Source organism: Musa acuminata, chromosome BXJ3-7, assembly GCF_036884655.1.
Source record: "Musa acuminata AAA Group cultivar baxijiao chromosome BXJ3-7, Cavendish_Baxijiao_AAA, whole genome shotgun sequence".
Taxonomy (NCBI): domain Eukaryota; kingdom Viridiplantae; phylum Streptophyta; class Magnoliopsida; order Zingiberales; family Musaceae; genus Musa; species Musa acuminata.
This window is the reverse complement of record NC_088355.1, coordinates 8,603,469-8,628,154: the sequence shown is the minus strand read 5'-3', so window position 1 is coordinate 8,628,154 and position 24,686 is coordinate 8,603,469. Positions and strand designations below refer to the sequence as shown.

Below are 24,686 nucleotides of genomic sequence, written 5' to 3'. Positions count from 1 at the left end.
GTTCTCCCGCACACATCACCCTCGAAATCTCTCAGGGACGATGTGGCATCCGAGGTGAAACGGTGGACCCCGCTGCCACCACCATTTCAATTGGATACGTCGATGGCGATCTGAAGTGGCTCAAGAATGAAATCACAGTAACGTACTCCTTTTGTGGTTTCTAAGTACATATCAAATGAACACGAATAAATGGATCACCCTTCCATTATTCTTAAACATCACAAGGAATGTTCAAGTAAAGTTATTGCTTTTTTTTATTACAAACCAGAAGAAAAGAACACACTTTGAAAGGCCTCTCTCTATGTGAGACTCTTCCCTTTGATATCTTCTTTACCTATCCATCCATATGATGCACCTGAGACTCTTCCCTGCCATCAGCAGCTCAAAAGCTTTGTTTATGTCATGAAAGCCAACCTCATGTGTTATGAACTCATCCAGGTGAAGCTCCTGTGACCACAAAGGAGCAGCTTGGCATCAGATGGTCAAACAAACATGGAGGCATAAACTCGAAGCTGGTGATTTGAAGCAAACCTTATTAAGGTATCGGTTCATCAGTATTGGAATGTCGGTTTTCGGCTTGATTCCCCCAAGCAATGAGCCAATGATGGATTTTCCTTGCAAGATCTCCAAGGTGCTTATGCTCATTGGTGAGAGATGCATTTCCAACCCAAGAATGATCGTCTTGCCCCAACCCTGCACGCCACAGTATAGAAGAGCCAAGTCTATTCAACTGTTGGTGTTCAAAGAGAAGGGGGAGAAGAGCCAACCGGTCGACAGCTTTGGAATGCATCTTGCATCAGTGATGCTAAGCCGATGCACTCAAAGCAATAATCTGCACCTCCACCGGTCATTTCCTTGATCACCTGTCGGAGCATGGATTAGAAGAGAATTATAAGATGTAGGTAATCTTGATACATGTTGTTCTAAAGCAAATAATCCCTGAATTGCTTAGATGAAGAAAAAGAACAGCGTTACAACCTCACTGACAGATCGCTCTCCGATGTCCTTTGGGTTTACGAAATCAGTGATCCCAAACTTCTTCCCTAGAAGACACAGGAAACCATGCACTCATATATCTTTTTCTTTTGATGCAGTACTCTAGAAAATGCCAATAAAGCCATAACTATATGAACAATAGACAGCTTGGGTATGATTCACAGTACACCTTTTCTTTGAGCAGAAGGTGAAATTTCTCATCAAAACAAATAAATCAGTCCTATAATTAGCAGCTGCATGGACTCAGGAACAGCTAACGATACACTCTATTCGCATGTGTGCATGCTTGCTCTGCAATTTGACAAGAGGCTTTGAATCTAAAGCATGTAGATGTTCTACAATGAATTCTACTGTCCATATCAAATGGAGGTAAAGAGGCCATTGCCCCTAATCTGATGAGATGACTGGAATCAACACTTGGAGAGGAGAGGCTTTTAAAGAAGAAAGCACACACAGATAGATTCATTAGGAGCTCTGAGTAGGCCTTACCGATCTCAAACTTGTCAGGGTTCAGATCAACACCTATAATCCTGCCTGCACCTTGCAGCCTCGCCCCTTCTGCAACCTGTAAGTCAAGATAAGTGCAGTGCTCATCATCTGTAGAGATTGAAACTGAGTGATAGACAGACACTTCATCAGCGGAGGAGAGGCCTCAGTAAGTAGTAATTCATCCTTTTGCCCGTGTAATCAATTCCCATAAACAATTTGGTATGCATAAAATCTAAATAAAGCTCTTAGTGGATCCACAGATAACCCCTAACGCATGAGAATTCATGTTCATTGACATTCTCAATCAATACCTTGAGGTCAAGTTTATATAATTACTGAATACAGAAGTGACAATAATTATTTGAGTGAATGATAAATAAATGAAATGTTAATTACCGCCAATCCGACAGATCCAAGTCCAAAGACAGCCACCGTAGATTTAGGCTCCACAGCAGCCGCCTTCCAAGCAGCCCCCACTCCTGTGTCATAGTTCACATGAACTCCATCAGCTAGCAATAAATAATCTCACAAGGAGGACCAAATAAAATAATCTCAGCATGCATTACTGTAGAGAGAATCCAAGTAAGGTCTTCTGGATCCAGAACTGAAGAACAGATTTTTGCTAGCAGACAACCCAACTTATCATTTTTCTTTCTTTGTACTTTGATTGGGGAATCAAATGGTAGTATTGGTGCTGGCAGATGCTGGTCCAGATTTTTCCTTGGTCTTCTTTCAGGAGATCAGATAGGTGCACCTAAAGTCAATAGTAGTAGGTGTAGATGTTGGGCTCGAACGTTTGGTTCATCTAATTCAAATCCAACAAGTCTTAATCGAGTCGATTACGAGTTAGTTACGAGCTATTTAGTTCAATTGAATCAGATAAGATAATATCAATATTCAACGGTGGTCTTATCGTAGGAATAGATTCAACATTCAACTAATTTTATTATTTATAAATTATAATATTATTAATTAATTTCGATAATATTTTTATTTTAAAAAAAATATAAAAAAATAAACTAATTACGAGAATACAAACAAACTAATGGGTTCACCTCACCTAAAGATCCACCACTCAGTCCAAATGAAAAATAAAAGATAGAAAAAAATATATAGTGAGAAATGGTGAATGGGGGATGAGAGAGGAATAGAAGCGGATTAGAGGATAAGGAACGATAGGGGACACAAATAAATGCCGCTTCATCCCGTTCACATCCCTAAAACAATGTACATAAAATGTCCACTTTCTTGTTTGGTAGCTTTGGTTTTGTACGTCAGACTGCGGGTGGCTGGCTCGTCTTTATCAACTGGCCCAACCCATGGCAAGTACGTCTCCCTAGACGTCTCAGCTGATAACGATTACATTGAAGGTACCTCCTCATACTGACGTTTACCTAATGCATAGAAATATCCAATGGAACATCTGTCATCTGTCTGATTCGAGACATGTGATAGTAAAATCCAACACGGTGTAGCTCTCAAGCTCCGGCAGATGCTACAGAGATTTTGGTTTGCACAGAACTGGATTGACGTCAGCATTGATTAGCGGTATCATGATGTCGGAATGTCAAACCGTAGAGGAAGGAAACTTGCATTCAGGGAGGTCAACCATGGCATGGTAAATGGGTTTTGCAGGATTGTATGACCTAATCATGGTTATTAATTTGCTCACCGGTGGAGACGCCGCAGCTGAGGAGGCAGGCCTTCTCGGGCGGCATGGCGGCAGCCACCTTGACGACGCGGGTGACGTCCACGACGGTGTACTCGCTGAAGCTGGAGACGTTGAGGAAGTGTTGCACCGGCGCCCCGGAGGCGTCGGTGAACCGGGAGGTGCCGTCCCGCGGCATCACCCCGTCCAACAGTCCGAGCGGCACCCCCGTGCACACGTTGCTCCGCACCGACCGGCAGTCGACGCAATCGCCGCAGTGCGCCAGGCAGAACGGCAGCACCATGTCGCCCACGCTGACCTCCTCCACATGCTCCCCCACGCTCTCCACCACCCTGAACGTGGCATCGACAGACAAATCAATCCATCGCGTCCTGCCGCCGCCGTCCGATGAACTGATATCAAATGCAACGAACCGCTTACCCGACGGCTTCGTGGCCGAAAATTTTGGGGAAGCCAGCGGGATCCTGCGGCGACGAGAGAAGACGAAGGTGAGGGGGAAAGTCGATGAAGGAACGCAAGGGATGGGGCTTACCTTGATGCTCCAGATGGTGACGTCGCTGTGGCAAAGGGAGGTGCAGATGATCTTGATGCGGACTTCGTAGGCTTTGGGCGGCGCCACCTCCACCTCCTCGATCTGGAGCGGCTCCCCGCCGGCTCTGCACACCGCAGCTGCCACCGGGGTGTTTGGAAGTGAGCGTTCGCGGAAAAGAAAGGTAGAGGTGAGAGCCAATTGATTTACCTCTGCATCTGATGGGCTTCGGGGCACTGATCTCGTCCATCTCTCTCTCTCTCTCTCTGAACACCAGCAGAAGACCTGAGCGGTACTACCAAGGAACGATCCGATGGAGTTTAATCCGACTGTATCTTATAGCCACACGACCCTCTCTCGCTAAATCACAGTTTTGATATATAACCATGATGTGTTTGTCACGTGTCCTTTTTTTTTTCGACACGTGAACAATATATAAACTAAATAATTTTATTCAAATTAATTCAAATGTATATTAACTAATAAAATTTGAATAAAACAAAATCAAATATAATGGGTTATACTATAATTACATTGGCTCTATAGCTTATAGCTTTTGTCAACCCTGTCTTGGCTAACGAGTTAGACCGATCCGAGTCTCTGTTGGGTCATTATAAACCTTGAACACGTGTTGAACCAGACTTGTGCTCGAGTCCAGGTTAAACCGGGTTGGGTTGGCCTGATTCGACTCGGGTCTGACTTGATTCAAACATGAATTCAATTAAACATATTTTTTAACAAAATTTTAAAAAAATTAAAATAATACTTCTAATCACTCAGTAAAGTTCCAAACTTACATGTTAAATAATCAAAATATAAATATAATTAATAAGGTTATAAATTAAATTTTTACGAATTAAAAATGTTAATAAATCAGTAATCCCGAATTAAAAATTCTATAATTCGTGAAAGATTTATAATTATTAAATCATGCATTTCCATCTAAAATATCGATTAATAATTCTAAATCAAAATTTTCTTCTTCTAAATATAAAAATATGAATCGAGAATGATAAATAAAAATCCAACGAGAGTCAAATAACTTACCTATCCCAAAAATCACCTTGCACCCTTTTTCTCGAATTAGAGTATGGATCCTTATACTTCTATTAATATAGTAGAGAGAGAATTCTATTAGGGTTATGAGTCATCAGTAATCTAAATATTTATTGATTTCCTGTTTTGATTAGGTTCAAACCCTCTTTTAGGCTATCCAATCATTAAAAACCATTCAAAAAGGAAATGTATTTATATTATAACTGATATGTAATATATCTTTTGAATCAAATTAATTTTATATTTATCTTGAATTTAATTTATTTTAAGATTATATTCCTCCCCCTAAAAGAAATTGGTTTCGAAATTTAATTTTATCATATTAAAAAAAAGGGTAATGTTCTTTAATGTCATCTTCTCGTTCATGTGATATCCCCTATTCCCCGGGATTTATTTTTTCATTTTCAATATATGGATTGACTATTTTAGAAAAATAGTCATGCAAGGAAATATATATATATATATATATATATATTATTGGAAATTGTTATATATATTATTTCCCAAAAGAAACCCTAAAATCTTTTAGACAGATGAACTACTTCCACTACATCTGCAACCGCCGAGATCTCTCCTCTAGCGGGCATCTCTATTTCCTCCCTCTTACTCAAATGGTAGGAGCAAATCATCGACTTCCGCCTCATCGTCGCCATCCCCCGATGCGGCATCGCCACCGCAACCGTCGCTCGGTTCTTCCGCCAAATCTTGATCTCTACAAGATAAGAGAGGACGTTTTTGGGATCCTCTTATATGTTCCTCTTTTTCTCCTTTTGCTTATCAAGCAAGCAACTAAGTGATGAATAGTGGATCGCATGCACGCGATTGATCTACCGTCTTCCTCCACTGCCTAAATCTTATTTCTAATCGGTCAGGGGTTTTCTTTCACTAAATAAATGGACCTTCTTTGTGTGTTTTGTTTAGTTCTTCGAAACAATGGTTGCTAAGTGAGAGTGAGACTAGGCTTCCTCCTCCCACAAAGCATCTACTGCTTCAGAAGTGGTGCCGCTGAAGGCTGGCGGTAAATATTGGTGCTTGGAAGGTAGATGTAGTGCTTCGGGGAGAGAGAGAGAGAGGGGTTGGGCTGCATGACAACTAATGACGATAGTTCACAAAAAAATTGACTTAAAAGGAAAAGAGTAGCAATTTTTGTCTCTGGTGGCGGTTTAAATTTTAGTGCTATTCATGAAGCAACTAAGGGAGGATTAGTTCATGGAGATATTACAGTTTTGGTCACAGATAAACCTGTGTTCCTGGAATGCTTTTAAAGGTTAGCAGAGGTTGCTGCATGCAATGCTATTCACAGCAAGGTAGCAGTTCAATATTTGGTATTAAGAAAAAAAGACTCAACTATGGGATTCACCCAAATGTTAACATCCACAGGACTGACCATTTATTGCTTAATTTTGATTTTTGTGTTATCATGATCGTCTCATATAAAGATTTAACTCGAGATGATGGATTAATTCAACAAAGGCTTGGACTCAAGGTAAGTGGTTCGTCGACCTAAGTAGATGTTTTTTAAATTATAACTATAATTGTTATTTTCGAATAGTAAAATTTTTTTTGGGTGAGCATGTATTTCTATTGTTTGGATATGATAGCATATTATATGCTTTGCTCAAATATGATTTATGTTTTTAATGCTTGTATCATGATATGCTTCCATGATGTACTAGTTATTAACTTGTTGTTCGTTTTAATCATGAATTATTAATTTAGTCATGAATTAATGCGTGTATTTATACTAAGTGACAAAGAAGACGAGTGGTAAATTCTATATATAAGTATTTTTATAATTTTTTCAAGCTATCTCTCATTAATTCAACTAGAAAGGCTTATACCTCATTGCATATTCCAAGCGTGATAAACCTTTGGACCGATAAAAGGATGATGTTCAAGTCCACTGAGGCGAAGGCAATGAGGTAGCATGAGTGGTAGTAGCTTTGTAGGGGGAATTACAGAGAAGATATGTTTTCTTATGATTTTCAAGGGTAACTTACTATCATCATATGAGAAAGGTATCATTGGATGATAAACCTGACATGTGAGATGACATTTAAGTCCACCAAGGATGGTGTCCACGGGATTTGATTCCTTTGTGTTTAGTATGACTATCTAGTTATTTTATTTTCTGAAAAAAATATTAAAAGTATATTGTTATATAGTGTATATGTACACTGAAAATAGAAGGAAATGCATCAGGCATGAATACAAGTACAACATGAATGTAATGAATTAGAGGAGTTCTTGATTCTTGAACTTATTGATTTGATCATGTAAACTGCATGTGTTCCTTTTTTTTTTTTTTTTTTTTGCTTTTCTGTCCCATGAGGGGGGCTTGTTGGGTATTTTATTTATATCTCCACATGTCATCCAGGATTGGAGGTGCATGTTGGGGTTCAATATGTGCCGAATATGTGTCGAAAAGGATCTTACGAAATGATGAAAGTATTGATATTAGGGGGAAAAAAGAGTGACTTGCAAATATGAAATAGATATTTTCATAATGCATTAATCTTTCATAAAGGAAAGTTTTTCTTTGGATTTAATGTCCATTTTGAATGATGACACACAGGTCCTATTTTAGACTCTATTCTTAGTGATTAAAAGTTTCTTCTTATTTGTAAAGAAAATATTCTGGTTTCAAGGTCATGGCAAATGAACACAAATGGTGGATCACTCTTCCATTATTCTTAAACATGCGTACGCAGCCACATCACAAGGAATGTTCAAGTTATTGCCTTTTTTATTACAAACCACAAAAGAGCACGCTTTGAAATGCCTATGTTTTTTACAATCTTCTTTACCTATCCATCCATATGATGCACCTGAGACTCTTCCCTGCCATCAGTAGCTCAAAAGCTTTGTTAATGTCATGAAAGCCAACCTCATGTGTTATGAACTCATCCAGGTGAAGCTCCTGTGACCGCAAAGGAGCAGCTTGGTATCAGATGATCAAACAAACATGGAGGCATAAACTTGAACCAGGTGATTTAAAGCAAACCTTATTAAGGTATCGGTTCATCAGTATTGGAATGTCGGTTTTCGCCTTGATTCCCCCAAATAATGAGCCCATGATGGTTTTTCCCTGCAAGATTTCGTAGGGGTTTATGCTGACTGGTGAGAAGTGCATTTCCACCCCAAGAATGATTGTCTTTCCCCATCCCTGCATGCCACGGTATAAAATGCAAAATCTTTAATCTAATGGAACTTCAATTCTTCATCTAATCATAGCTATTTCTTTGTCTAGTCTGTGTTCTAATTCTACTTGGTAGTAGGAATTCAGATGCTGTTACAAATGCAAGTCGTGAATCTAAGTAGGCATCGGCTGAATGCATCAATAAGAAAGCCTCAAGTCTACTGATTGTGCTTTTAGAATTCAGCCGATGGTGCTAAAGGAGAAGAGGGAGAAGTGCGAACCGGTCGACAGCTTTGGAATGCATCTGACATCAATGATGCTAAGCCGATACACTCAAAGCAATAATCTGCACCTCCACCGGTCATTTCCTTAATCACCTGTTGAAGCATGAATTAAAAGAGAATTATAAGATGTAGATACTCTTGAGATGGAGTGTTCCAAGGCAAGTTAGCCCTGAAATGTTTAGATCAAGAAAAAGAGTAGTGTTACAACCTCACTGATAGATCGCTCTCCGATGTCCATTGGGTTTACGAAATCGGTGACCCCAAACGTCTTCCCTAAACCATACACGAAACCATGCATTCATAGTTCTTTCTTTTGATAAACTACTCTAGAAAATACCAATAAAGCCATATCTATACCAGTAATAGACAGCTTGTGTATGATTCACAGTACACTTATTTGAGCAGAATGTGATATTCATAATCAAAACAAATAATCTTTTCTATGATTAGCAGTTGCATGGACTCAGGAACAGCTAACAGTATACTCTATTTTCATGTGTGCATGCTTGCTATGCTATTTTGACATGAGGCTTTGAATCTAAATCGTGTAGGTGTTCTACATTGAATTCTACTGACCATATTTAGATTGCAAGACAGATGCATATGGAGGTGAAGAGGCCATTGCCCCTAATCTGAGATGACTGGAATCAACATTTGGAGATGCTTTTAAAGAAGAAAGCACGCAGAGATAGATTCATTAGGAGCTCTGAGGAGGCCGTACCGATCTCAAACTTGTCAGGGTTCAGATCAACACCTATAATCCTGCCTGCGCCTTGCAGCCTCGCCCCTTCTGCAACCTGTAAGTCATGATAAGTGCAGTGCAGTGCAGTGGTCATCATCTATAGAGATCGAAACAGAGTGACAGACAGACAGTTCATCAGCGGTAGAGAGGCCTCAGTAAGTAACTCATCCTCAATTCCCATAAACAAATTTGGTAGGCATAAAATCTTAATAAAGCTAAACTTACAATTAAACGTTCTTAGTGGATTCGATTAAATGTTCATGAAAATTCATGTTCATTGACGTAGTCAATTTGAGTGATTGATAGATGTGACAATTATCGAGTACCTGCTACCTTGATGTCAAGTTCATATAAATAATTATTGAAAATAGACGTGACAATGATTACTTGAGTGAATAATAAATAAATGAAACGTTAAAGAATAAATTGTATTTAAAATTAATTACCGCCAATCCGACAGATCCAAGTCCGAAGACTGCCACCGTAGATTTAGGCTCCACAGCAGCCACCTTCCATGCAGCCCCCACTCCTGTATCATAAGAACTCCATCGGTTAGCTCACAAAAGACCAAATGAAATAACCTCAGCATGCGTTACTCGAGATAGAGAATTCGATCCACTAAAGAAATAAGATCGAAATCTGAATGACAGGGTTTGCTAGCTGACAGCCAATCTTATATTTTTGTTTGCTTGTACTTTCTTTGATTGGGGAAATCAAACGGTAGTAGTATTGGTGACGTAGATGTGGATCCAGTTTTTTGGTGGTCTGTTTTCAATAGATCAGATGGGTGTTCATAAACAAAGTCAAATGGTGTCGTATGGATCGAGGCATGAAGAAAGGCAACCATTTTAAATCTACCGAGTGCAAATGTGACGATGACCTGGTTGTTTGTAGCTTTGTATTGTATGTCAGAACTAGGTCGGCTGGCTTGTCTTTATCTACTGGCCCAAACCACTTTATGGCTCCTTGGATGTCTCAGCTGTAACATCTTTTTGACTTCGGAGGTGCCTCTCATGACACTGGCGTTTACCCAATTGCGTAGAAATATCCAGTGGAACATCTGTCATCTCTGACTCGAGACATGTGAAGTAACATCCAACATAGTGTTTTGCTCGCAAGCTACAGAGCTTTTGGTTTGCACGTCAATCGATTGACATCGACATTGATCAGCGGTATAATGATGTCGGATCGTTAACCGTAGACGAAGGAAACTTGCATTCAGGGAAGTCAACCATGGCTTTCGCAGGCTTGTATCACCTATTCATGGTAATTAATTTGCTTACCGGTGGAGACGCCGCAGCTGAGGAGGCAGGCCTTCTCGGGCGGCATGGCGGCAGCCACCTTGACGACGTGGGTGACGTCCACGACGGTGTACTCGCTGAAGCTGGAGACGTTGAGGAAGTGCTGCACCGGCGCCCCGGAGGCGTCGGTGAACCGGGAGGTGCCGTCCCGCGGCATCACCCCCTCCTGGAGTCCGAGCGGCACCCCCGAGCACACGTTGCTCCGCACCGACCGGCAGTCGACGCAATCGCCGCAGTGCGCCAGGAAGCACGACAGCACCATGTCGCCCACGCTGACCTCCTCCACGTGCTCCCCCACGCTCTCCACCACCCTGAACCGGGCATCGACAGACAAATCAATCCAGCACGTCCTGCGTCCGCCGCCCGATGAGCCGATATCAAATGGAACCAAGCGCTTACCCGACGGCTTCATGGCCGAAAATTCTGGGGAAGCCGGCGGGATCCTGCGGCGACGAGAGCAGACGAAGGTGAGGAGAAGGACGATGCAGGCACGCAAGGGATGGGGCTTACCTTGATGCTCCAGATGGTGACGTCGCTGTGGCAGAGGGAGGTGCAGATGATCTTGATGCGGACTTCGTAGGCTCTGGGCGGCGCCACCACCACATCCTCGATCTGGAGCGGCTCCCCGCCGGCTCTGCACACCGCAGCTGCCACCGGGGTGTTTGGAAGTGAGCGTTCGAGGAAAAGACAGGTAGAGGTGAGAGCCAATCGATTTACCTCTGCATCTGATGGGCTTCGGGGCACTGCTCTGGTCCATCTCTCTCTCTCTCTCTCTCTCTCTCTCTCTCTCTCTCTCTCTTTCTCTCTGTCTCTCTCTGAACAGAAGCAGAAGACTAGAGCGGTATGAATGGTCCCTATGATTCCCCGTCGTTTGGGACATCTCTCTATTATAGAGCTTCTTCTTATTCTAAATGCATCCTTTGTCTGTCTATTAATGCCAATTTTAATAGGTTGAATTGCTGTTTTTGTTGCATTTCTTTCGCTATCAATACCCATGCTTTAAAAATTCTAAAATAATAATTCTAATCACTCAAAAATCATCGATTAGTCAAATAAAGTTCCAAAGATACATGTTAAATAACCATAATAGAAATATAATTAATAAGGTTCTAAATTAATTTTTCATGAATTAAAAATCTTAACAAATCAATAAACCTGAATTAAAATTTCTTTTACAATTCTTAAAAAAATTTAGATCAAACTTTATGAAATAAATGTACGTCCATCCGATAAAGAGAGTAAAATAATCTAAAATAAACTTTCCAATAGCTAATAAATCATACATTTCATGTATTTGGATCCAAAATATGGACTAATAATTCTAAATTTTTTCAAATATTTTGCTATTATAAATAAAAATCAAATAAGAGCAAGAGCAAGATCACCTCTAACCTATTCTCTCGAATCGGAACATTACCCCTCTGTTTATATTTGTATAGCAAAGGGTAGGGGGTTTTATCAAGTTTATTATTTCATTCTATTTGTCCAGTAAAAAAATTTAGTTTCTAAATTTGATCTTACCCTAGTGAAAATGATTAGGATATTGATTATATTCCTCCTATGTGATTTTATTATTTGCATGGTGTTCTCAATACACCTTTACGAGAGACATAATTTTATTTCTTACGATATACTCATTTGATCGACTGCCTTAAGAAAGTAACATCATTTGTAAAATTTAGTGGCTGATATGAAATAACATGAGTCAGGCCTTTAATGTACTTTCGAAGGATAAAAAATGGAATATATCATGTGCAATAATTAGTGTAAGGGGGCTACGCCAACCGGTCCCTTTTCAGAATTTTATAAATACCAAAAGTCATGTGAGCCAATTTATCCTTACGATCAAATCTCATAATTTTTTTAGAGAATTGTTGTGGTCTTGATACCGTGGAGTGAGGATCGACACAACTCGATCGTAACCCGAAGGCATGAAGTTGTCCAAACGATCCTCGTGGTGATTTAACGATTCGGTTGATGCGGTACTAAGGTATCCAAGGCGGCTTTGGAGAAGTCTCTAGCTTCCCAAGGTGGTCTGATGTGGGCTTTGATCTCTTTGAGGGTCCTATACAAAGGTTGATGTTGGGAAAATTTTTTTGACCCGATCCCTCCAACTCTCAGGTTAGTGTTGTGAGGTTGTGAATGTGAAAAGACTTGCAGTAAGAGAGGTCTGACCCTTAGGCAAGCGTTGGGGGCTGACTTTTATACTTCAATTGAGGGGACTCTTCATAATCAATATCCTCCACTTGTCATTTGCCCATATGGACAACTGCTCTGAATAACCCTTTACGACTTGTCATCCATAGAAGACGACCAAGGGGGGAGCAAATTCGATGGGCCCCTCGGGGACCACTACTCTCGACGATCGACATTATCAGCTCAAACAATCTCTTATTAACTATTATTCACGGGGGTCAATAGTTTGTCACCTCCCCACGTTGCTGTCGAGTGGGGAGGTGACCTAGTCTTTGTTCTTCACGTCAATTCCTCTATGACGATCAACTAATGAGATTGATGTTGGGATATTCGCTATCAAGAATAATACTCTTAATAATCTTTAATTTCAAATCTCAAGTTCACTCTTCTTGTATAAATATACAAATAACTCTTTTATCTACTTTAAACTTATGATAACTAGTAAGGTATCCCTTTCATATTTTTGACATTCCTTTGAATCGATTATGAAAAAAAAAAAAAGGTTTTATTTTTAAAATTCTTTTGAATCAATTATGGTCAAAGTAGTTTTCGCTCCTGAATGTCATAAACTGATGATCTATACTTGTTTTCGTAAAGTCTCCAATGAGTCATTTGTATAGTAAAATGATAATAATAATAATAATTATTATTATAGACAAATAAAATCATATTCACATATTTATCTCAGTCACATCCTAACTTCAAAACATAAGTTGTAAGAAAATATTTCAATATTTATATTATCCTTTTCAAAGTATCCATTTGGCTGAAAGTCAGTGAATCACCAAGATTTTTTTTCTAATCCATCCAAACCGTCGATGTGGATGTGGATGTGGATGTGGATGTGGATGTGAACCTTAAGACCGATGCCGAGATACAATGTTTCTTAGTGATGTAGGGTATCTATTTCTTTGACAGAACACAAGTGGTGGAGTATATTCCAGCAAAACAGGGCATTGCTCTGACATGTTTTCACCGTGATTGAGACGACAGCGTACTATGCCAAAAGTTGGGACTCTGTCCACCCAGGAACGCTCAATGATCTCAGTGCTGGTCCACTCCACTGTGACCACCCACCGCTCTCCCAGTCTTTCCATGTTCTTCGTTGCATGCAAATTTGCATTCCGAGCTCTGTCAGATTCTTGTCGCATCCAAATCTGCACCGTCATAGATTCTCGTATCTTGATGGGACCAACCTATCAATCAACACTAAAAAGAAACGAATAACCAAAACCCAGCAAACATGTCAGTTTTATCCCTTCACATTAACGTCCAACTCAAAATCCACAAGTCCATTCGAATAATTCAGCATAAACCCCATTAAATAATTCAACTTATTCCAAACGGAACAAACCCTGATGCATATAAAATCCCCCCAAAATCTCTATGCGTTTATTTCCTGGTAGAAATGGAGTGGTGATGGTGGCGGCTCTTCGATCTATGCTTGCCGCTCTTGTTCCCGCCACTGCTACCTGCACCCCTGTGGCTGCTTCCCTCCCCGGTCATGCCCTTGCCCGAGCTGCTTGAGCCGTGGCCGACTCGCCTGGTCGCCCTCCTCCGAGAACCCCAGCCATTGTTCCCAAGAGCAGCCTTGGCGACGCTGTCAGTTGCCACCTCTCTTGCCCTCAGTGGCTTGATAGGCTGCTTGTTCAGATAAGCTAGATGTGGCAGCAGGCTACACACTGCCTTGCGGAGCTGGTCATCTCCAATGTTACTCTGGATTGGGTTCCCGAGCAAGTTGAGGGCCAACAGAGAGTTGTAGTTTGCGACAAGCTGGCCCAAAGCCTTGGCTGTGGTGATCTTATTGAAGCTCAGGTCGAGAACCGTGAGCTTCAGAAGCCTGTGAAGCCCTTCCACACCGCTAATCTTGTTCCCAGCAATATACAGCTCTTTGATGAGAGTGCAGTTTGACAGTCCTGTAAATGTATCCATATAAGATCTCATGTCTCTAATAAAATCATTACTTTCTACAATAAAGTTCAAGAGTAATATAATGGGTCACAACATCGATGTGACTGAAGGCTATATCAATAAAGCAAAACCACAAATAGCACTCACCCACCTCAAAAAAATTTATGGACAATCATCATGGACCATTTATGACAGGTATCTCTAACCACAACAACGAGCCAGAAACATGACACCGGATAAGAATCATATTCCTAAAACACGGATGACAAAATTTAATGTCCAATAGCAACCCAAAATTTTGAAAAAAGAATTTCAACTCTCTGACATCTCAAATTAATTCAGCAGTGGATTATCGTAGCAAGAATTTTCTTTTAGATTCGATAGGACTGTTTCCTGGAGTCCATAAGATTTGTCATGCACAATTATTTCCTCAATTTGCTGTTTTGTGCAGGAGTTGATCACGTTAGAATAAAACAAGCAAATCCAAAAATAAAAGGATTAAGTACAGATGTTCTTACCATGACCAATTCGTGAGATTCTGTTATAGCTGAGATTAAGAACCCGGAGCCTCGTCAGTTCTCTGAGGCCTTCAATTGTCACAATCTTGTTCCTTGACAAGTCGAGCATGTGAAGGCTCTTGGGCAAAGATCCCGGCGAAATGTGAACTAAAAACAACGTGAAACAGGTCACATACCACATGTACGGTTGAGAACATGTGATTCCTACTTCATTTACATGATTAAGTTGTCGAATTTTACCTATGAAGTTGCCAGATAAGTTGACCGATCGGAGGCTAGTGAAAGCTGAAATCGCAGGTATCACCTTTAAGCCCATGCCGGCAATGTGAGCCACCGAGGAAAAGGCATTCAGAGACTGGATGATGTTGTTGGCCTGCAACACCTCCTCCGCTGCTCGCCGGCCAGCACGAGTGTTGTTTTTGCTAGATGATTCCTTAATCTCCAGAAAGGTTGGGTGCGTAGAAGACCCATCTACTGCTTCATCATCTTCATTCTCAGTATCCTCGATTGGGCAGAATGGATTATCATCCAGACTGTGCACCCAAGCATTTACTCTATCCAAAGAAGAAGATTCTGCAGAAAAAGCAACCCACTGGTTCGGAGGCCACATACCGTTCCTACATCTAATCTCAGATTCATCCATGGCTTTCTTGTTTTTCAAATCCTCTCCATGGCTTGGTTCCATCGTGTCAGAGCAGTATCCGTCTCTCTGATTGGAGGCACGATTGAGGAAGGCAATCCTTTGTGGTTTCAAGGACCAAGTCCTGTGGAGATTTCTGTGGCTCCACAGGAAAAGCTTCCACCAAAGCTTCCTACTTCTTGAAGGAAGAACCTGGCTTGAAGACCTCTTCTTTAGCATCACTTTATCAGCACTGAAGGAAGTCATTACTGATGCTGGGCTGCCTGGGATTGCCTTTGGTGCTTCTCTCAGGAAATTTTCAGGTAAGTTTCGGAGATCATCATATGAATGGGACTTGACTGGGGATCCAAGCAATCTACTAGCTCTCTTTGTTTCGATGTTAGAGCACGAGCGCTTCAACATGGGAGATCCCCAGAAGGCAGTGGTGCGGCCCATCCCTGGGTCGCTTACATGCCCACTGCGGATCATTGCTTCGGGTGTGATGCCCTCAACTTTCTCCGATTCATTCTCCACCTCATAATTGCAAAACTCTTGATTCAAATCATGGGTATTGATTTCACCTTTCTCTGCTGCTAGCGCCTGGAGATCGAAGTCGGATAAATCCCTTTTCATCGACAAGATGTCGTCATGCTCGTCGCCTCCCTCATAAGCTGCTTCAATTGCCACATTGGTTGGAACAGAATTCCCATCCTTCTTGTCATCCTCCACCGATTTCACATCGGTAGAAGCTTTCTTCTTCGACTGAGATTTTACTGACAAGTCCTCGAAAGACACCTCCTTTGTCTCGCCGGATGCACAGATGAATTTTTCTGGCTTAACTAGCAAATCTCCATCGCCATTTTCATTATTAGAATGGATGGCTTTTGGAGACTCCTGCATGTAACCAGTCAAATGAGCACGAAATTGAACCACAAATTAGACAAAAATCAGATTTGAATGTGTGGTTACCTTAGATTTCTTCTTCTTTCCAGCCAGGAGAGCAGAGAAGCAATTGATTCTTGCCATTTTTTCTGGTACCAAAGAACTTACACACAACACAATATTCTAGATAAGCGTGACGACTACCTTCTCTTTATGACTCTAAGAGCTTCTGAAGCAAGAAGAAGCCTAGCAGATTAAGGACTATAGAAGTAGATGCAGGTGATCTCAGCTGAAGTGAATCTGTGGGTTAGCCATTGTCGAAAGGAGATCCTTTTACCATACGACACAACAGCCAGACAAGCAGAAGAGTGTAGATGGGAATGGAGAAGAGAGGGAAGGGTGCATCCTCTCGAGCACACACCTTTCTCAAGGTGCGAGAGGATGGTACCTCAGTGACGGCCAGAGTGATCTTAAACCGCTTTAATATCAGCTGAGAACCCTTTTGGTATCAGACCTGAAAAAGGTTAGATCTTAGAATCATGGAGAGCTCAAAAAACCCATAAACAGAAATAGAGGGAAGAAAGAGAGATCTGATGGATTAGTCATTTCTCCCTTTTATAAGCCAAACATATCAAAAGATCGCCTTTTGTTCGCTTCTATTGCAAATCAGATGGAGAAAAGACCAAAAACGTTCTTCTGCTAAATTCTGGATCATCAAAGTACAAGAAACTCATTGGCATCAACAGGGATTTCCAGATCCGAAGGCCGAAAGTAAGGAAGCATTTAGAAACCCAATGAAAACATGTATTTTATTATGTAATAAAAGGGTGGAAGATACGAAAGCTAATAATTGAGGAAGCATTTAGAGCAGCGAGGAGAAACCACCGGTTTTCTTGGCTAATGCTTTGAAAAGTTCTCCCTGGTGTCCCTGTTTTCTAAACCTAGGAGACTTCAGCCCCAATAAAAAGAAGAGCAAGTCAAAGAAGAAAGCTATTATTGCATTCATAACCTAGATCGACCTTCACAAAAGTAGAAGCCACAACAACAGAGGTAATAGAACAATCAAAGGAAGAGCTTGCAACGGAAATCGAGAAACAATGATAACTGTTTTACAGAATGTTAGAAACCACAGCAGGCTATCGGAGGAAGTTACCTGTTTCAAACACCCAGAGGTGTGACGTACCGGAGGTCAAAGCAAGCAGAGGAGATGAGAAAGAGCATCTGGAGCAGGGAGGGAAGGGTGGAAGAAGAAGAGGAGGTGGTGTGGGGGAGGAAAGGAAAGTGGTAGAAGCGGCTACAAATAGGCGGCAGCAGCGGGCGCTGCGAGAGGAGCCACAAACGCGCTTGAGACGCGGACAGATCCGTTTCCCTTCGACTGGCCAAAATTTACCTGTTTCATGAATGATGTCAGTGCCACCCTCTGCCCTCCCTGCTAACTCCGAGTTAAATAATTTCCATTCAGTTGTTATTTAATGTTGCACATCGCGACCTATCATGCGGTTATCACCGAATCGAATCCCAACCTTTCTAGATGGAACACACAGTATACCTTATTTTTAGGATGGTCATTTCTTTGATAACCACAACTATGTAATTACTTGCAAGTGCACCCATTGGCAGTTATCTCTTTACATGTATACCCTTACAGTTGCATGCAGCGATATGCTTAACATGACAAAACGTATTGTTGTCTAATCGAAACACTAGCCAGCCATGGCTCTTCATTTGGGGACGCAGAAAGCTAACGCCTCTCTCTCTCTCTCTCTCACATGAATTATGAGAGTGATTTGAGGCCCCCGTCGACCCGTTCCTTTGGGTCAGCAACGAGCCGCATCACCTCGGATCCCTTTCTTTCGCAAGTCCACTTGGCCCGATACAATCGACTCTAATCTTCCCCGGTTATATGAATCTACTGTTCTAATAAATAAATATCCGCTCAAGTCACCTTCGATTTAAATTCTTTGTGACATAAAGGGTTAATCATAAAAAAGAAGATTCTTACCACAACACGAATATTCTTCAAGGCAGGCAAACTAGTGAGGCGCAGGAGCGAATGAGTCAAAAATGACAACTCACTGAGTCATATGGGTGGGTCCTTCACCTGTCAGCATCGCAGTCGCGTTACGGCCGTCGTACCACATTTTAATTGGGGTGGTCACGGACGGATTCCATCAAAATACTTGGTTTAATTTGGCTGGAAGCGAGGGAGCTGCAAAGGCAGAGATGAGAGACGTAGAAAATAATTTGATTTCTTGAAATCGATCAAAAACAATCAAAAACATGAGGACGGGTGGTGGTCTCTTTCGGTGCAACGCCATCCCGATCATTGACGTGCAACAACACCGGTCGTTCCTAGAATCACCATCCCTTCCTTGTGTCCATGTGTCTTTTCTTGTGTCTTCTTCTGCCTACCCTTCATTCCAAAGCCTTGTGCGATACCAAACTTATTGCCGCGGTCCTTGTTATGTTCGTTCTGTGCCTTTCCAAATAGAAAAGGCTAAGATTTCAGCGTTCCCAACAAGAGGAGGCAGCAGGTCTGCTTGTCCATTTGTGAGATGCCATCGTCGATTCAAGGAGGGTGCCTAATGGATCCCTCCCTCACACAGCCATTCCACATCTGAGGTCCAGTAATTAGTGTCCATCTTTTTCCTATTTAACAAACAAGTAAAGTGATGCATACTTAGCTTTCAATTAATCTGGGAGAGGACCCAGTGATCTTTGACTGCAGACATTATCGTCTTGTTTCCGCCACCTACACCATCATGTTATATGGTGGCTACCCAAAGACCAATTTTATACATATTATATATCCTTGAAGTTGTACCATATGGGACTTATTTGAATGGCAGATCTAAAACATGTTTCAGGTTCACCTAAGTGGCGACCGTACCTTTAAATTAATTCTCAATCTAAAGTGCTATATAAGTAGGAAGCATGGGACAAGGCCTTCAACTTATCAAAGAAATAGAATAATAAGAAAACTTGTAGGAATGCATGTGATTCACCATAGATGTGGGATCAGGAGACTTCTTCATGCATCCCTCGGAACTACTCTCGATCTAAATCTCGTTCCCGAACTTAATTGTACAATTTACTGGACTATTTAATTGCATTTATAGTTGAAGAAATACAGAACAGGTTCTGATGAAATGTCTTTGCCTGAAAGGAAGGGCCAAGGTAATCAATACTGAAGAAAACAAACAATTGAAGAAGGTACATGGGCCATCTGATAAATAATTCTAGATATGTGATTCATGTTCTGACTTGGTTTGGTGATGTGACAATTAAGATTAGGGTTTCACAAAACAATATGGCTTATCTATCACGATGGTGATGGCATACGAAAAATGAAATGGCCTTGAAATTTAATTAGTAATCGAAGAACTATGGCTTGAGTGGTGATCTTTGATTAGTTTCCTCAAGTTGAATCCCTGAGTCCATTTAGCAAGGTAATTAGAGTCAAGTCAACATGGGTTGTTCACTCGATGCATCATCATTTATTTCTTTAGTTACATTAACCTTACATCAACCTTACATCATATAACAGTAAGCTATGAAAAAACTAATTGTTAACTTTTATAAGAAAAGGAAAATAAGATGAATGTGGACGGACGGCAAGAATCAGATTGAGACATACAATTTATGTCTCTTTCAATAGTGTTGTTAGTGTTCTTAATTATTTTGTCACGTCCCTTGTGCCGTATTCTAACATGGGCTTTTGAAACAACAAGCAAATGAATCTTCCTGCATTTGCATTGGTTGGCATCACACTATTTCTTCTTCTTACTAATGGTCATTCCAATGTAACTAGGTAACCAAATGAACACCTAAATCATTTTTTTATTGTTCAGCATTGCCCCCCCCCCCCTCTCTCTGTCTCTCTTTCTCACATCTCTGATTACATTGTATTGCAATGTGGCACAATGTGTCCCTCATGTAAATGGACCGCAATGTGCAATTTGGCACGGAAATGAAATGCTTGTCCACAATGCCAGCAATTAAGTCCAAATCTTGAAACAGCTTAAGAATTTTGATCAGTTTCTCTGCTGTGGCCTAATGACTCAACAATCACTTTGTTTCTCGGGTCATGCAACTTGCCGCTACCGGGAGTAGCAATTTCTTTTGAGTGGTGGACATCATAATCCAATTTGTTATCATTTAGATGCTTAACTAAGAACTTTGAGTGCCTTCCAAGTCAACATTTGACTTGAGAGATCAGCAATGGCATATACAGCATAAACTTAGCGTGTATAATTTACACTTTTCTTAATCCAGTCTGAGTTGGCACTGTGAAATTTGACTTCTTTCAGTACTTGATTCATTCCCCTCCTAACAAAGACCAATTCTAAAATATGCCTTCAATCATTTGTTTCCATCACTCATTTAGTCAAAATATTATATCCAGTTCCTTATTTTACTTTTTAGTGATAATTACGGGATTCGATCTCATAACTCTACATTAAAAATTGAAGTCTTTACTGACTAAGCCGACTAACATCCTCAATATGCAGATAAAATTCACTCATCTCAAAATAAATGATTAAGTTACTTACCAATTGTGCAGGTGAAACCCTAAACTAAGCTACATTCCTTAGCACCGTTCCCCAAACTGCATCCCTCACTTTGGATTTTGAGCATTTAAAATTCAGAAAATATGTGAAAGAAATATCAAAATGAACTAATAAAAACCTACTTAAATCTAGTCCTCTACAAACACACTTCGAATTCCTTACAACATAAGCAATTTCTATATTGTGAGGAAAAGATAAATGTATCACCAATCAACTACACCATTGCCAGAATGGTCAGAAAAACTGCAATCTTCGGCAAAGAAAACAGAACATGACCATAAATTTAAGGCAGTAACCTAAAACCACAAATTACCTTATGCTAAACACAATTCGCAAGGCGCAAAAATCAGTAAATAAACTGCTAATCGCTTATAAGGATGTGATAAACGTAGGACGTACCAGATGCAGGGATAACATAGACAAGATTAGGAGCTCCCGTCCTCCAGTTTTGGTTGGCGGAAAAGATCGGAAGCCTGACCTGAACATTACATCTATCAAATAGTCATCCTTAATAAGCTCATCCATAGGGTTTGTTATCAAAACATTCTCATTGATGTGAAGAATCTCACCGGACGCAAGATTTCATACAGCTTTCGATCTCGTGATTCACGATGTCATCGCATGTTCCACCATCTGTGCAATTCCAGCAGAAGCTAAGAAGATAAGAACGACCGAGGAGGTAAGGAAAAGGGGGGACTCGGTAATCACCAGGCGATCCTCCGGATCTCGCGGCAGAGCTCCCGGGGGCGATCTTTAGGAGACGGCGCGGGACGGCGGCGATCGAAGACTTGAGAGAGGGAAGAGGTTCGAGTTCGTTCCCTTCTCTCTCTCTCTCTCTCTCTCTCTCCACTTATAGTCAGTTTTTTCCCGCGCTTATTTAATTTTTTCTAATTTTTCAAATTTTCTTGTTTTAGTTGCGAATTAAAGGGGCCTCATTAATGGGCAAAATTTATAAACATAGATGTTAAAATTTAAATTATATCTTTTAAAGATTTTTAAATTATTATTTTTTATATTACCTTTTAAGATTAGATAAAATTATAGAGATAATGATCTCTTAGTTTAAATGATATCTACATATGTATATCTAGTCAAGTCTAAGTGCTTAAATCTATAAAGCTCAAAGTCCAAGAATAGTTTAAGGTCTTGTAAGTGTTTTTTTTTCATAGTTTAATATATTTCTTTTTATTATAGTGTTGATTTTTTTCTTTTATTTGGTTTGATCTTGAGCTAGTAATAATTTTTTATTATTATTTAAAAAATTATACTTATATGTGATCTCTCTCTTTATTCACATTGTATCAAGAGGTATAAGGGTGATAATATGTATTTCCAGATTTTCTTGTTGAAGAAGAGAAATTTTTTTTTTTATTGATTATAACAGTCAAATTGACGAGTTTGGTATTGAACTTTTTAATCAATCTAACTATAAAATTTATAAAACTTAGTTTGGAGACTTATCTTATAGGGAAAGATCTACGTGATGTGATTAGTGATAATATAAGGCCACCAAGATTATGCAGATGGAGATTGCATGGAGAGATAGAAGATATTAAATGCAAGAGTTGAATTTAAGTTAAACAGATCTATTTCTCTCAATATCTTTAAACACATTATTGATTGCAAATTACATTTACAGATTTGGATCATTCTCGATACATGGCTCAATAAAACAAATATGATTCGACTTTAGTACTTATAGAATGATTTGACAAATATTATTCAAGATGATTTTTTAATTTCTCAATATGTTTTGAAGATTAAAAATTTATGTTTAAAAATATCACTCTCAAATACATATGGATTTGTTTCTGATGCATGAATAAATATTATATTATTCATGATATTTGAAAAGAATATATTTCTTATGTTACATCCATTCGAGGATGGGTTCAACAATCATCCCTAGTAGATTTGAAAAATCTTTTTTTACTTCTCAAAAATCATTAGCTTGTTAAATGACGAGAATTTCTACTTTACAGAAGATAGAAGATAGAAGATAGAAGATAGAGATATCATTTGTAAGAAGAGAGATGATAAAGATAATAAGAAGGGAAAAATACTAACTACAAGTCAAAGTCTTCGAACAATGGTATAAATTGAAAGAAAATTAAGTATTATAAGTGTAACAAGTTAGGCTAAAATTATTATATTAATATTGAAGGAGAAAATATTATTAAAAAAAGATTATTCTAGTGCTATTGATGAAGATTATGGTAAATATTTTATGGCTAAAAACTACTAAGGTCATGACATTTATCAACTTTGAACATGACTGGATAGTTGATTCAAAATGTAATTATTATTTTACTAGTGATGGTATTAAATTTACCAATTTTCATCATTATGAAAGTAATGATGCAAGCATCACGACAATATTGTTTACCAAGTAGAAAAAAAAAAGCACAACCATAATCTTAAACAAAGATTATGATCATATTATGTTGAAAAGTGTGTATCATATTCCAAGTATCTAGAAAAATCTCCTCTATTGCAAATACAACTGATGCTAAAAATTATGTTCTTTTTATTCTCGTGAAGTCAAGTTTCTTCGTAATAAAAAAGAATTAAATATAAATATATGATATGTTGGTAAAAGGATCAAAGAATTATATATTTTGTTAGTATTAACTTCTTATGTTGATAGGATGAGTACAAATGATGATGCATCAATTTGACACACTAGACTTGGCCATATAATTTTTTTCAAATTAAAAATTATGTTGTTCTCACTATCATTTTGCTCTATCGAGAAAGAAGATGTCTCAAAATCCATAGAAGCATTAGATGACAAAAAAAACTTAAGATTTTGAACATATATCACTTTCATTTATTATTATTGATATTTTTAAAAAAAATTAATTATGGAAGATAATAAGAAGAAACTTTATCAAACATAATATCTTGAAATACCAAATACCTATATATATTTACGAATCCATGCATTTTCAACTTTTTCTTCCCTTCGTTATGGCCAATAAAAATATATTTATTGGCCTTAGTATCAAGTTTGCTTCTTTTTTTAGTCTATGTAAACATAGCATACAGAACCAAATGTTCTTAAATGTTTAATATTTACGACTTTAGATTGATTAGACTAAGAGAAATTCGATTAATAACATAAGTTACACAAAGTCATATTTTCTGCTCATATGTGGGTAAATTCTTTGTATGAATTCAATACTTATAACTCTCTACAATATGTTCTTTTATTCTGTCATGTCATTTTGTTGTGATATATTTACACATGAAAGTTTTCTTTTGATATTATACTTTTTTACAAAAGGAGAAGAATTTATTAGAGAATGAACTCTGCGCCATTATTGGTGTATAACTTTTAATTTTTTTTTTAAGAACACTTTCACTTTCAACTATTAACTTCAACTCTTGAAATTTTAAAAAACCTTTTGATTTTTTCTTCACAAAAGAACCAAGTAAATATTTTAAAATCATCGATAAAGAGAAGCAACTTAAATAAGATAGAATTTGAACGGGGCCCATTAGATTGATTGTATACTTTACCATGTTGATAACCTTCATAAATTTCATTATTACTAAAAGTATTAATATTGAGAAGTTCATTAACTAGACTCTTTTGCATCATAATCTTTAATTTAAGAAAATTTATATGAAGTATAACATGTTAGATTGATGCATCATAATTTGTATTCATCTTATCAACATAAGAGATTAATGCTGATAAAATATATAAATCTTTGATGCATTTAATTTTTTTATATTACGAAGAAACTTAACTTTATTAGGATCAAGAAAAACATAATTT

At 39.0% G+C, this 24,686-nt stretch overlaps 3 protein-coding genes and 1 long non-coding RNA gene across 8 annotated transcripts; 1 reads left to right on the top strand and 3 right to left on the bottom strand.

Annotated features, from left to right (window-relative positions):
- Window positions 1-176: 176 nt before the first annotated feature.
- LOC135643802 (alcohol dehydrogenase-like 7) lies at window positions 177-4,030 on the bottom strand. Its single transcript, XM_065161160.1, has 10 exons — window positions 3,894-4,030; window positions 3,687-3,823; window positions 3,575-3,618; window positions 3,158-3,486; window positions 1,882-1,964; window positions 1,486-1,561; window positions 979-1,043; window positions 768-863; window positions 532-693; window positions 177-447 (listed from the first exon to the last, which is right to left on the bottom strand). Exons 1-10 carry the CDS (start codon window positions 3,931-3,933, stop codon window positions 331-333), a joined length of 1,149 nt encoding a protein of 382 aa, XP_065017232.1. The 5' UTR covers window positions 3,934-4,030; the 3' UTR covers window positions 177-330.
- A 3,368-nt stretch (window positions 4,031-7,398) lies between these two features.
- Window positions 7,399-11,084, bottom strand: LOC135643660 (alcohol dehydrogenase-like 7). The gene is made up of 10 exons (XM_065160914.1): window positions 10,923-11,084; window positions 10,716-10,852; window positions 10,605-10,648; window positions 10,188-10,516; window positions 9,351-9,433; window positions 8,884-8,959; window positions 8,371-8,435; window positions 8,160-8,255; window positions 7,744-7,905; window positions 7,399-7,659 (listed from the first exon to the last, which is right to left on the bottom strand). Exons 1-10 carry the CDS (start codon window positions 10,960-10,962, stop codon window positions 7,543-7,545), a joined length of 1,149 nt encoding a protein of 382 aa, XP_065016986.1. The 5' UTR covers window positions 10,963-11,084; the 3' UTR covers window positions 7,399-7,542.
- Window positions 7,835-9,181, top strand: LOC135643661 (uncharacterized). 4 transcript variants are annotated; one of them, XR_010498331.1, is made up of 2 exons: window positions 7,835-7,917; window positions 8,760-9,181. It is a non-coding gene; the product is annotated as an uncharacterized LOC135643661 (long non-coding RNA). The 4 variants fall into 4 exon arrangements; XR_010498333.1 differs by lacking the exon at window positions 8,760-9,181 and adding an exon at window positions 8,026-8,608; XR_010498332.1 differs by lacking the exon at window positions 8,760-9,181 and adding an exon at window positions 8,018-8,608.
- Window positions 11,085-13,625: 2,541 nt separating the features above from the next.
- On the bottom strand, window positions 13,626-17,722 carry LOC103991425 (uncharacterized). 2 transcript variants are annotated; one of them, XM_009410885.3, is made up of 5 exons: window positions 17,485-17,722; window positions 16,419-16,845; window positions 15,071-16,343; window positions 14,831-14,977; window positions 13,626-14,317 (listed from the first exon to the last, which is right to left on the bottom strand). In XM_009410885.3, the coding sequence occupies exons 2-5, from the start codon at window positions 16,473-16,475 to the stop codon at window positions 13,794-13,796; spliced, it is 2,001 nt and encodes a 666-aa protein (XP_009409160.2). In that variant the 5' UTR covers window positions 16,476-16,845; window positions 17,485-17,722; the 3' UTR covers window positions 13,626-13,793. The 2 variants fall into 2 exon arrangements, with proteins under 2 accessions (XP_009409160.2, XP_009409161.2); XM_009410886.3 differs by having other exon boundaries at window positions 16,419-17,037; window positions 17,485-17,686.
- Window positions 17,723-24,686: the final 6,964 nt, after the last annotated feature.